The sequence below is a fragment of the Odontesthes bonariensis genome, chromosome 3 (genome assembly GCF_027942865.1).
Source record: "Odontesthes bonariensis isolate fOdoBon6 chromosome 3, fOdoBon6.hap1, whole genome shotgun sequence".
Classification (NCBI taxonomy): Eukaryota; Metazoa; Chordata; class Actinopteri; order Atheriniformes; family Atherinopsidae; genus Odontesthes; species Odontesthes bonariensis.
Window position 1 is genome coordinate 23,307,072 of NC_134508.1, and position 14,299 is coordinate 23,321,370.

General features: G+C 39.1%; 1 protein-coding gene across 1 annotated transcript in view; it reads left to right on the top strand.

Moving 5' to 3' along the window:
- The window catches only part of LOC142377213 (inter-alpha-trypsin inhibitor heavy chain H3-like), a 60,956-nt gene extending 54,080 nt beyond the window's left edge, over positions 1–6,876 (top strand). Inside the window, exons 18-23 of the mRNA XM_075461104.1 lie at positions 2,970–3,041; positions 4,272–4,379; positions 4,838–5,006; positions 5,958–6,106; positions 6,292–6,376; positions 6,488–6,876. Coding sequence (XP_075317219.1) covers positions 2,970–3,041; positions 4,272–4,379; positions 4,838–5,006; positions 5,958–6,106; positions 6,292–6,376; positions 6,488–6,602 — 698 coding nt within the window. The 3' untranslated portion in view covers positions 6,603–6,876. The remainder of the gene's footprint in view (positions 1–2,969; positions 3,042–4,271; positions 4,380–4,837; positions 5,007–5,957; positions 6,107–6,291; positions 6,377–6,487) is intronic.
- The last annotated feature ends 7,423 nt before the right edge of the window (positions 6,877–14,299 follow it).

Here is a 14,299-nt window from a genome sequence, read left to right on the forward strand (position 1 = left end):
TAAGTGAAAACATTTGATACACCATGAAATGCCAAATACAACTAAGGAAACCAGGTGCACGTGGTGTAGTGGTTAGCACTGTCGCCTCACAGCAAGAGGGTTCCAGGTTCGGTTTTCTGTGTGGAGTTTGCTCCCTGTGAATGTGGGGGTTCTCTCCAGCTTCCTCCCACCATCCAAAAACATGCATGTTAGGTTAATTGGTGTCTCTAAAATTGTCCCTGTGAGTGTGAGTGTGTGTGTGGTTGTTTGTCTCGTTTGTCTCTGTGTGGCCCTGTGATGGATTGGCAACCTGTCCAGGGTGTACTGCTGAGATAGGCCGCAGCCCCCCCTGTTGGATTAAATGGATGGATGGATGGAACTAAGGAAACCCAAACCCAGCACTTAGTAGCTAGAATCCAAACATTCCTCTCGCACAGATCCAGCAACCGGTGTCCTCAGTTCATAGACGTTTACGAAACTGTTGTTAAAACTTCTTTTGAAAAGTGTTGCTGCCATTCAAATTCAAGATAAGCTGTTATTTTTTATGAGATAGATAGATGTCTAATTTTCATAATTTGATATGTTTCTATGTTCTATTATGATTCAAACATTGGTTTATGAGATTTGAAAATCATAGCTTTCGGTTTAGGATTACATTTTGCAACATCTCAACTTTTTTGGAGATGGGGTAAGTATTGATGATCAACTTTAGCTCTATCGCTGCAGCCTCCCATAAACTGTACAACGGATGTGCCTCACTGTAGATCTCATATTTCAATACGACCTGAAAAATGTCTTTAATCAGATTATCACCTTTGAGGCCTTCTCTGGTTAGTCAACGAGTTGAGTAATTGGATAAGTGTGTTGCAGCATTGTCCTGCACAAAGATCAAACCGTTCTTGTATGCTTCAAATGTCTTTGTGTGCTGCTGCTTGGAGAAAGTATCTCTAAGATACTGATAGCCGGTTTTAGTCCATTCTTCATCCTGTTTCACCAAGTTGAGAACATTCTATTCTAACCAGCTGTGTGTGTGTGTGATTTCGTTTTAGGAACGCAATGGGAACCTAAAATGTCTTCTAGGAGACAAAAGACTCAACGAGGTTAATGTTTCTCCCCCCCCCCACTATTTCTAAGTCATTCTTTTAATCATGTAATTTTGGCACAAACAAGTAACTGTTTGACTTATATCATATAAGTCTGGGAGGAATGTTTGCAATCAAGTTTGACGGAACATTTTAACGGAAAACTTTAACAGCAGTTCCTTGAAAAATTATTCATCCCCTTTGGCATTTTTATTTTGTGGCAGGGACGTAGGGCAATTATATCACTGGTCAACACAACGTGCCTACTGCTTTGAAGGCAAAAAATATTTTTTAAAGTAAAGAAAAGAGACAATATTGATTCTTAAAGAATTATTTGCAGAGCCCCTTAACAGAACTTAAAGGTGCATTAGTGTATGCTTCAGCATACCAAGAGATTTTGGACAATTTCATGCTCCCAACTTTGTGGAAACAGTTTGGGGATGGCCCCTTCCTGTTCCAACATGACTGCGCACCAGTGCACAAAGCCAGGTCCATGAAGACAAGGAGGAGCGAGTGTGGTGTGGAAGAACTTGACTGGCACAGAGTCCTGACCTCAACCCGATAGAACACCTTTAGGATGAGTTAGAGCGGAGACTGCGAGCCAGGCCTTCTCGTCCATCAGAGTTTGATTTCACAAATGCGCTTCTGGAAGAATGTAAAACAATTTCCATAAACACACTCCTAAACCTTGTGGAAAGCTTACCCAGAAGAGTTGAAGATGTTATAACTGCAAAGGGTGGGCCGACGTCATTAAATCCTACGTATTAAGAATGGGATGTCATTTAAGTCCATATGCGTGTAAAGGCAGATGAGTGAATACTTTTGGCAATATAGTGTAGGTGAAGGTGCCAAGTTAAAGACAGGAGGATGGTTAGTTTGGATGCAAAACAATAACTAAAATCAATTCATCTCATATTAACCTTACTTTCTAAACATTATCACCACAAAACCTTGGAAAAGACTAGTCATTACGATTCACTTTCAAACAACGGATGTGCTATTCTTAGCCGTGTGGCACTGATGTTGATCCTAATGCCCAGCGTGTTCTGTTGTTACCACAGTCCTTGGAAAATGTTCAGTCCTTGAAGAAAAAGGAGAGGAATGTTCTGTAGTTCATTTCTGTGTGGGTTATACTGAATGCCTTTAGGGCTGAGGTGGGCGTGTGAGTGGATGAGAGAGGCAAGGGGGCGGGACAAGAGTGTGTGAGTGACGGGAGCCTGTTCGTTAGGGTGCGGCTCCGGTGACCGGAGACCAGTGGAGGAGGCACTGAGACTGACTGCTTCTTTTTTTTACGGGGTTACGGCTGACAGTAACCTGTTCTGTTTAATAAAGCAGCTGTTCGCTGATCTTCTTTCGGTCCATCCTTTCAACACGTCCGTCTGGACGTTACGTATACATTTAAATAACAAACAAATGGGGAAAATACCAAGGGGGTGAATAATTGTTCAAGGCTGCATAGGTATGGCTATTATTATAAAGCATCAGTCAAAAGTTCAGACACACCTATCTGTGAATGGGTAGGTGTGCGTACAGTATGTTTTTATGTTTTTTCATGTTCTTTCTATATTTCATACCCAAATTTTAATTTTGGAAAAGCAGGTATGAATATTTCATGAAACAGCAACTCATGGAATGTTTTTTTTTTTTTACTTTTTTCTTTGTCAAAAAAAGAGACAAAGAGTCTAATGTTTTTTTAAGGGAATAAAATATCCTCCAATAAGCATATTCTGCAAAAACTACATAAAAGAAAAAAAAGTCAGTAATTGTGATACATGGTTGTGGTTAGTTCTCAAAACATGTATGTCCATTTAATCTAAATCCTCCTCAGTCAATACAATCTTCTCTTAATATTCAAGGCTCCTTCATATTGAGGCGTGATCAGTGTCTGCTCTGTAATTTTGTTTACAGATTTTCAACCTATGAGGACTGAAGCACCAAGACCTTCAAAAGATTTCCTCCTTGTTGTGAGACCAACATTTGGTAAAGTATTAATAAGATATGATTAATGGTATACTTTACCACCTGTTTATATTTTAAACACAAATGTTAATATCTAATAAAATGTCAATGAAATTAAATAATATTTTATTAGTCCCTCAGTTACAATGAGGAATTGGGAATTCAGCATTCATTTAAAGGGTGTTTTTATCCAAGCTGGTGTAAGGTTTTTGAAATGACTTATATATCTTATAATATAATATAGAACAATCTTTTTCAGGTTCTAAAAAAGTTGTTAGACATGTTAATTAAAAGCTTCTTCCCTGACAGGCGTGAGCTTTTACTTTATTATCTCCTCATCTGTTTAAGAGGACTGAAGATGATTACACATTTGATATTTACAGTTGTAAGCTGTGAGAGTGAACTCTGTTGGTGAGCCTTCAAAGGAAGTAGACGGGCCTTTCATCAGATAGATCGGCAGTTTAGTTCATTCTGAGAAAAAAAGAACATTCAAGTGAGCCTGGCAACATGAAAAGGCCTGGATGTCCATGCCATGAGAGACAAACATGACTGCTGGACACTGTTAAAGAAACACCCATCCAAACATTCAATCATGTGAATAACTCTCTCCAGAGGGAAGACATGGAAATCATTCTTAAGTCTTTAGCATAAACAGGCCAGATTAGATAGCTAGACAGGTAAAACATCATAGAAATTCAACTGACTCTGGGGTAGCATTTTTAAAAACAAGAAACTAAGACCAAACTATACCTAGAAAAAATATGTGAAGTCTGTGGCTAATGGTCTAAAGACATTTGTTGGCATGGGCAGGAAGGGCTTCATTTAGTATTGGGTTAAATGTGTTTATTGAGGATGTCACAGAAGACAGAAGCATTCAGATGAAGTGTATAAAGAGCCAAGCTTAATAGCCAGTTTTCCCCACTACAGAACAATCATCAAAACACTTTGCAGAAGCAACTCTCAAGTTTTTGAGGGCAAGCGTTCATCAGAACTAGTCCTAGTCCAGCTGCATTTTACAAAAATAAAGGCAGAAAGACCCAGAAACAACCACTTGGATAGCAATAAAGACCTGGCTCCTTGCTGGTTTCCCTGGGGTCCACTTCTGAGTGGCTGCAAATGTGACAGGAGAATCAAAGGACTCTCAAACAAATGATTAAGCAAATATTTGATATTCTGTCAATTTGTTCTACACATCCATGCATTTCTGACTTTCTGATTTCATGCTTGTGTTGTGTGTCTCTGTCTCTCTAGTTCCCCTTTCCCACAGGTTTTTGATTAAAACTGAGACTCAGTCTCCTCCACTTTGCTTTGATGTCAGTGGAGCTGTCCTCCTTAAACTCCTTCACCATCCCAGCAGGGGTCAGTAACGTCTCTGTTTGTGCCGACACCATTTTCAGGAACACTGTGTATCAATTACTAACATATTGTGATCAAGTTGGAGGTAATAACCATCTTGCATCCTGTCAACACAATATCCACTGTTGCCAGATCTAGTATCAGTAACAAACAATCAGATCTATGAAAACTGAAGAAAAATAGTCCTCCGCACCTTTTTGACTACACATGTGGCAGTCTGTGATGTAGAAGGACCGGCATTGCTAATAGATTTGAATCGATTTGGCTCTAAGGTAATGAAAACACAACAACTGATTGAGCCAAACAATTACATACAACTCGTTTTTAATAATGTAATCAATTGTCACACACCATAACTTCAAACTACGCAGTCAACAAACTTGATCTTTAATAAAAGATAAGTTATTTCTATGCTTATGTCCAGTATGGTGTTGACTTTCATTTGGTCTCTTTTGTACCAGGGCTGTATGTGAATGGTGAACTGGATTCTGTAACAAATGGGGGCTTTCAAAAGATTGTCATCCATCTCAAAACTGACCTGCATGTTGAGTTTAACACACTGGGAATCAAAGTCCAAGAGGGACAAACCGTGACACATCACACTGGACAGGATCTCTTCACAGCTGGAAGGTGACTTTGCAATGCTATGGTCTGAACTTTTGTTTAAATTGTCCTAGTCGCCCACTGGCAAGCACTATGCACGGTGTACCTGGTAAGAACACAGACAGTTTCCACTATTGAGGGAACTATTGAACTATTCCTGTGATATAGTCCTCCTTTCTTCTCATTACTAGACTTAGTTGTGTGTCAATTGCAGTCTTATCCTAAGAAATATAAAATTGTAAATTAGATGGTTTTTAGGGCATAACCATCGGAACACAGAGAAACTGCAATATCTTTAAAGTCCTGACTGAAATGGTCCGATCAATTTGCTCATTTTGGATGAAGAAAGTTTGTTCCAACATAAGAAGGAAACTGTTGTGTTTCTTGTTGCTGCCTTCAAAGCCACCAGCACACATCGCCACACTCCCTTCTCTGTTTAATCATGTTAGTTCAGTTTGGTAAAAGTTTTCAAAAGAGTTGCCATCACTATTAGCACACTTAAACAATCCTAAATGTGAACATTTTTACACCAGACCTTCCTCTTTAAATGGATATACAACACATGTCAGTATGAGAGGGGGCCTGAAGACAGAGATATGAGGTGATGCACTTGGAACTTAATGATCCATTTTGGTGACCAGTAGCTTTCCTTACAATAACACTATTGATAAGAAAGCAAAGAAACATAATTGCTAATATGTTAGCATACAGACTGATTAACCAGTCGCAGATCTAAATAGTCCTTATCACTCGTGATATTTAAAATGTCAATTTGTTGTTGTTTGATGGCGATACACAATTGTACAATTTGCTGTATAAAGTAATGCTTAAAATAACGACCTGTCACGTTTTTGGTTAGTAAAAATCTTCTCCATGGAGGATCTTGGGATTTTACTTCTACTGAATTCCTCTTTTAAAATTCGATAAAAACATCTTAAAGGATAAGTTAATTCAAAGGTGGTGTGTGTATCTTTGCAGTGCGACAATAATCAGGCGGAACAACGAAATAGATGTTGCAGCTGACGACATCCGCATTGTCATCCTAATTCACACGAAGGACGGCAAAGAATTCTATTGGCCGGTCCTAAGACAGAGGTCATCTGCTGATGACATTGAAGGAATTTTAGGTGGGTGAAAAATGTGTTTGTGTGTACATCTCCGCAATGCTTGAAAAGTGAAACATTTGCTTGCATGATATGATATTAGGTCAATAGTTCCTTGAAACAAGGTTTCCACACAGTGGTGTCGGTTGCTACCGAGACAGTCCTGGTGAAGTGTCATATCTTGTGCTGTTGTTGGACTTTGTGTGCAGCTTTGAAGCCAGCAGTGTATGAGGAGGTTCAACAAAATTCCGTCACAAAAGTCAAGATTGAAGATCAAGAGTTTTACGCTACAAGGTATATTTTTTGTACATTTGAATGTTCTACTTTTTAATTAAGAGTTAATTAATTAAGAGAGATTAAGAGTGGAAAAGTAAATTGACCTCCTTTTTGTTTGTTCTTTTGTAGTTCCACTGCTTTTGACTACAGTGTTGCCTCTCCTGTGTCGATGCGCTGCTGGCTCGTTTCAGCTGATGCTGCCCTGCAGAGATCTCTGAATGATTTCCTCGTTGCAAAACTTTAACAAGGAACCGTTATGACTGATTTTTATAATATACTTTTGAGAAGAAAAAATATGGCAAACGCCACAGCCTGTTACTAACATGAACTCGTTTTTTTTTGAGTGTCTGTCATGAACTTGATTAATGACATGCTAATGGTCATGCTTTTCTTTCTGCATATTTCAAACATGTGTTACAAAATTATCAAGAAACGAGTATCTAATAAATGACCGCTATATGCTGCACAAATCCCTATTTCCAGAATGAAATAAAAAAATAAAAAAACCTCAATCTGTATTATGTGTTGTTGTTGTTTTTTAACCTTTATTTAATGCTATGAGATGGTTTTCATACTGTTCACTAAGCAGTTTAATTATATTTAGAAAAAATTAAAAAAAAGATGTAAGTTTGATGCCACCAACATACTCAAAACAAGTTTGCATGTTTATCCTTGTATAGGGTGCCAAATGTAAAAATGTAGTTAAGCTGTGGTGTACAAATTTTGAATATTTAGCACATTTTCCTCACATTTAAGTTGAAAATGAACCTAAATTAATACTGTAAACATACATTTATAGAACTCTTAAGAGCTGCTATGTACTCTTTATATTTTAACTCTATACTTGTTGTTTACAAGTAGGTTTACAGTTTCATTATTTTCTTTAAATATTTCTGCCTTCCTTTACTTCACTCCCAAGTTTAAAAAAAAAAATTGCTCCAAGCAAAGAGAACAATTTCTGGGCATTCATTTCCTAAGTGTCATCCTTTTTTCCCCCACTCTATGAGTCCTGAAAGGCGGACTGGAAAAAGTGAGGCTCATTTTTCTAAGTTGTTGTAATAATCTTTTCTGCAACTCATAAAATGGTTGATATTTTTTTTCTATTCAAGAATCAAGATTTATTGTCATTATACAAGATAATGAAATGTTCTTCAGACTCATGGATTAAAGGCACACATTAAAGTACAATAGAATAAAATGAGACTGTACACAATATAATAGAGTAGAATTGGAATGTAATGAAACGAGAATGTAATGAATAAGAATGTATACCCGTAAATATTGTCTTAGGATGAGAATAAAGCGCACTTAGTGCGAGTCCCAGTTTGGGGGTGGAAGTGAGTGTGAGCAGGGGGTTGTGAGTCTGGGAGGGTGTGTGTGTGACTGAAGGGGGGAGGGGGTGTGAGTGAGTGTTCTGCAGGGGGACTCATAGGGTGCAGTAATTATTACAACACTACAAAATGAATGACTTTGATGAAAAATATATATTCTCTTGAGCGTTTGGATCCACCAACACAAACTGTCAGTGGTCAAAGTTTCCTTTCCTGCTGATGCTGAAATACATTTCAAGGCAAAAGTAAGACATGGCAGTGATGTTGCAGGACATGCTGACACGTTGTGTATGTTTTGTTCAGAATACATGTAAGATACGAATCCTTTTGATTCTATTTAGATCATGGTGTAATGGTCTACCGTTTCCAGATCTTTGACTGTACACTTGTGCCAGAAGTAATTCAAGAGCAGTGGCTCCCTCCTGTGACAGAGAATAATATTAGAAGCACAAATACTGAATTATCAGCCTTTTTATTCATTTGCCTTTCAGGGCTCAGGGTTCTTATAAAACAGATTTTTTTATTTTCTTCGCTTGCGTCTCAGGGCTTGCATAGAAAATGAAAGTTCGACCGAATTAAAAAGGAAATATTTTAACTTTCACTGCATTTTGGAAAATGTTTTCCACTTTTCAGGAAATTAGGTTTATAGTTAAACTTGAACGTGCACTTTTGGGTGATTTGTCTAAAAGAGAGGTATTCTGAGTTATTATTTCTATCAACAACTCATGGTGAAGCAATACATCATTGCTAACATTGCTAAATGCTTCTTGAGAACCAAGTTAGCAATAAAGCCAGGCCTAATGTTTCCAGCTATGTGGTTGGACTTAAGTCATTTAAGATTTTACGAGCCTTAATTTCTGCTCATCGTGCCACTGTGTAAAGAATGCAGTAAATTTTAGCCTTAACTCGGATGATAAGCTGAAGCAACTGGGCAGTGAACGTTTTGACAAACATCACCAGACATTAATAAATCATCTTTGTTGTGAACAAAGTAAGCAAACTTGTGAGGCTTTGTTGAATCTGTGTAGAGTGACTGTGTATGAGATTAAAAAAAGGGGGAACAATAGGGATCATGTTTACTGTTAAGAATACCTGTTTAAGTCATTCATGTAGGTTTGTGACATAGAGTAGCTGCATTAGAATGAGATCACACAGGTTACAAGGATCAGTTTGCACTTGGTTTTGCTTTTTTCATGGGATTTGGTGCCCTTAAAATATAGAATGGAGTCTTTTTATTTAGGCCGCAAAACGTTTCACCTGAAATCCAGCAGACATATCATATCATATCATATCATACAGTTTACGCCTGTCTAAAAATAAATGTTCTTGTGCCATGTGATTGGTTCTGTCAGGAGAAGCCGGTGGATCTCATTGGTGCAATGTCGTGTCAGTTTTCCGAGCACGCGGAATTGCTTGTTAAGAGTTTTCTTACATTCCGGAGGGGCGGCGATACATTGCTTACACGACACTCCCCTCGCTCGGGATGTTTTAGTCCCAGTCAGGTCACAGTTTGCACTCAAACATAATAGAAGCCGATCAGGTGTCACACGCGTCTCGGTCGGATTCACTGCGTATAAACTCGACAAAGACAATTTGGTTTTACAAGGTAGCCACACGGAGGTGAGTAATACTCATAACATAAGTTTATCTTTGGAGTTTATTTTTAAATCCACTCTACAGCTGCTGTGTTAACTGTTTCAGTGTCAAGTTCACTGTGAGTGGAGACTTGACATGTTGAACCCCAGCTGGAGAAAGCTTTTACACAGTGGTATTAAAGATTACATTTTTTTTTTTTTTTTAAAGTCCCGAGACTTTTCAATTCAGTAAAAATAGCAGTGATATAGTTCGTGCAATAGAAAGTCAATTAAAGGTTTTACTTAAACAATAATAGAATATCTTAATGGGCCGTCAGTTTCATATGAATCAGTATTGAGTAGTTGTGGATGGTAGAAGTGGAGCTAACTGTTCTGAGGTAGTTTATTAACAATGTATACATCACATTTGTTACAATACATCAACATATCCTTGAAACATTTTTTTTATTTTATGTAAAGCTTTAATATGTTGAAGTAAATGCAGCTGTCCGATCTATAGTGGAGAAAAGCAACAATTTCCTCTTGAATATAATGAAATATTAAAGGGACACTATGTAATTTCTTCCCCCATCTTGAGGTGCAATTTTATTTTGCAAAGTCGAATGAATTTGCTCTCTAGCGCCTCGCGTTTTTAAATGTGCGTTGCAACTTCTTGAACTACGGCACAGCCCTTTTACAGACAGCCGTTCCGCTTCCTATTCGCCCCATTATACAAAATTTGACTGCAGTTCAGTTGATTTTGTCTGGGGGCGCTGGCGAGCGAGTGCAGAATGACCATTGGCCATAGGGCTGGCGCTGATAACTAAAAAAATGTTCCCGCTAGCGGCTGAAACCTGAAAATATTACTGTGATTTCTGACAGAGGGATGTGGATTTATATCAACCTGGGAGTTATATCTTTCTGTTTTCTTACAGGTCTGGCATTTGCGAGTCAGTCTCCGCTAGCATCTTGCTAACGGAATCTGAAGAACGCACGGCTGATTACGACCGGCTGCTTTACGGCACTCGTCCACTGTGCCAGAGTGCTAACCTGGTGCTGCTAACAACAACCAAAGCTTAAAGTTAGCAAAGCCCACAACTTTAATATGCTTTATAGTACCTATTCTAGCCACGCAGACCCATAACAGGATGCACGAGCTGAAATCTGTAACTATTTGAGCTAACACCTCTCTGCTAGCTCAGCGCTAGGACTGACCATGCCGTAAAGTGATGCCACATGCGTGACGTCACTCGTGATGCATGACTGACCATAAATCTGTATTTTAAAAAAATCTAGTGAGTCTAAAAAATCAAACCAAATGCCGTTTGAAAGGATAATTTATCCTGCCTTTAGGAAAATTAAAATGAAAAAATATAAAAAATTCTATCCAAAGCAATGGCTGCATCTAAGGTGGATCTCATAGTACCACCAGAGAGTTCTGACTGCTCTGCACTGCTTCGTTGGCGCCCCCTAGAGTGCAGTACCACCCGGAAAAAACCGCCAGCTTTCTCTCTCCTCATAATAGAGACTCTCTGACTACGGCAAGCGGCATGTGTCAAGATTCAAGAAGCTATAGCTTCAGACTCAAGGTCCATACAAACAAAAAGACATCAAGACACACAGTACAAAGGATTACATAACACACATACAATAACACTATAAATACAGATGAGAGATAACATGTCAGATAACAGAAGTTGACATAGCCTTTGGTGTGCAAACAATGCAATTAGTCATATTCCGGGAGTTACCGGAAGTGACGTCGACGCAGCGTTGGCGTTAGCAGCACTGTTGCTGTCTGGAAAGTGTTCTTTTAAATAAACTCCCGGTAAACTTACAAACTTTCTAATGCCTCGTTTTGTGAGTTAAGAGCCTATGTGTACTACGGCAGAAGTTTGGTAACAATCAGTGCATTATTAGTGGGATAATTTACGAATAAAATCTATTTACCATTAGCGCCAGTAATAAGCCATTCGGTGGATAGCCCTATCTTGACCAGTGTTGACCATTGCTAAAGATGCTTCTGATGGGGTATTTGGCTGGATGTCATGGTGGAAATGACGCTAGGTCATCGCTTTAACGGGACCGGGTTGAAGTGATGTACAGTATACACATTATTTTGCTAGGAGTTAGCTCCTTAGCTACCCGACCTAGCAGACCATGCTGTTTAGGCTGAGCATTCTCACGGTGTTAGACACATATATGTATATATATATATATGTACATAGGCGCCGTCTGCGTGCACGCACGGAAAAATCCGAGCATTGAAGTGACACAATCAACCATTATCGTATATTTTCACACGTAGGCAACATTGTAATTGCCGAAGGAGATATACTACATTACTATGTCAGACTGCTATATATACCCCTCCTATGAGACTTCGACCACCACAGCAGACGCGCTTTTCAAGCTACTTCAAGACGCACTGGTGAGATTCGCATTGCCACTTAACAAATGCAGAGGGCAGTGCTATGACGGTGCGTCGAATATGGCTGGAATTAAAGCTGGTTTGCAAGCACGCGTGCTGGAGCAGGAAGCCCGGGCGCAGTATGTGCATTGCACCGCACATTTGCTGAATTTAATGGTACATGATGTCGCCCAAAGCATCCCTGCATGTAGAAACTTCATGTCAAATCTTACGATCCTGGTATGTTAAATTAATAATCAGTCTCATATCTTGCTACTTTCGTGAAAGTTCTCGTTTGGTTGGACAGACATTACGTAAAGAAAGCATACGACACAATCTGTGATTATAACATATATATAGATATATGAACTATTTATTAAAATGATATGATCAAAGACATGAACCTTAAACAAACAGGAGATGCATTGAATATGGGTGATTATATAAAACACTTAGTGAATGGAAAATAAAATATGGGGAATGGAGAGATACTGGATTTATTCAAATAGTTTAGGTTGGCTTACCTACTATTTGAAGCTAAAGGCTGACATCTTGAATTAATTTATCATTCTAATAGTGAAAGTCTCGAGACATCCATCAAACCCACTTTAAGGTGAAAAATGGGTCGGCCTTACTGTACTGAAGTTCTGTTTAGTCGGCTCGGAACACGGCAGGTGGTGGCCACGCAGTCCGAGGGGTTTTCTCTGCGTTCTGCTCCCAGGGGCCTTCCGTAGTCGTGGATTACTTCAGCGGGCTTTGCAGCGGCCTGGACGGTTGCTTCTCTTCACCGGGAAACGGGAGCGCTGGTGCCAAAGACTTCACTGTGCAGGATGATTAAACTCGTCCGAGTGTCAGAGTTGGTTGCTGGCTTCTCTGATGAAGTGAACTTAAGTTCACGGAAGATTAATAAAAGGTTGTTTGGAGTTGGCTTTCTTGGTAGGAAAAACTGTGATGGCTTGCAACAGCGGAGGTTAGAACGTGCGACGTAAAAAGGACGTGGATGACGATGAACGAACAAAACACAGAAAGCGTGTATCTTCAGACTCCTTCATTCTGTTTATCTTTGTTCGGGTCTTTCTTTCTCGTCTTTCCTTGAGTCCTTCTGCCATCTTCTCCCTCCCTCCTGTCGTCTTCTGCACAGCTCATCTTCTCATCTTTCCGCTCTCTTCAAATCTCTCCAAATCTGAAAAACTGAACAACTGAAAATCAAATCCAATCTGCTCTCAACTCTGATCTGAGTTTGGATTTGCGGGGTCCGTGGTTTGACTCGCGGAGGCGGGGCCTGACGCCGGCTTACACTACTCTTTCAGCCAATGATATGCCTGAACTGTGGTGACGTCTGCCTGGGTGTCTCTGTGTAAGATGGTCTGTTCAGCGTCTTTAAAGAGACTTCTAAATATAACAAAGAAACTCTTATTTCTCCATTAATGCTGTCTCATAGAACATTTGTCTTGGTGATTCTGAAAACACCACAACTTGTTAAGATATGCAGATTAAAGATATAACATAGACTTGTGATATAAAGACATCAAATAACACAACATGACACAGATGATTATGAGTCTCAAAATTCAGATAAATATCTGTAAAGTCGTGACATATGAATAGCGAACCACACAATGTTAATTTTCTGTGTTAACAATGGAGATACCAAACAAATAACAAATAGATACCGAAGGGACATCGTTAACAGTTAAATTGTTGCATATAACTGTCCGGTTTACTGGGTCTTTGGGGATTTAAATGTTCAACACTACAGACCGCTAGGGGGCAATGTGGTTCCATAGGCAGGTTGGGCATTTTCCACCAAGATCAGTTCTCCGTCAATATTTAAGCCAGAATCGTACAAATTGTCTCTATATGCGTCTTGTGATCTAGCTGGAAACCTGAAAGAACTTGAATGAGGTTATCAAACACATTTAATACAGTTTTAAGATTCGACTAAAAGTAAGTATTAGTACAGTCTTTTCAGCCATCTGGTCCCTTCTCTGGTGGAAAGGGGGTTAAAGTGTCAACTTCAATTTATGGTCCAGATAAGATAGGCAGGTCTCCCAATTTCCCAAAAGAAAGGTTCTTTGTTCATTTGAGCTTATTCCAATTTATGGCAAGTGTCTGTTGCTAGTTCCACTCCCAAAAAGCTTTCAAAGGGCCGAAGGTCGTTGTAACTTAGGCAGTTTTCTGTCTCTCTCTCCTTTGTGAAAAAAAAGAATGAAGATCTGTTTTTTATCCAGATACATCCCCCACAGGAATGTTGGTTTCTTCAGAGGCTGCAAGGCCTTTTTTTAATCCAACACGGCACTGTGACTGCTACATAATGCTTCAGATGTGAGTCTCATGGTACTTCTCTGGCAATTTAGGATTTACTTAAATCTAAAGTTTAAAATTGCCTTTTTCTCAGCTTAACTGCTGGATGTCTCAGTCTTATACCTGGTAAACTGTTTCTGTTCAATTGTTGCTTTCATTACTATGCTTGTTTAGTTGGGGTGAACACGACATGTCTTGATATGCAAATGACAAATCAGGGGAGTTTCCGTAAGTGTTCATGGATAAAAATAGGAGCGGAAATCACGTTAAAGTACGAGCATATCATTTCACAATGATCGAGATTTCTAAAAAAATAACCACA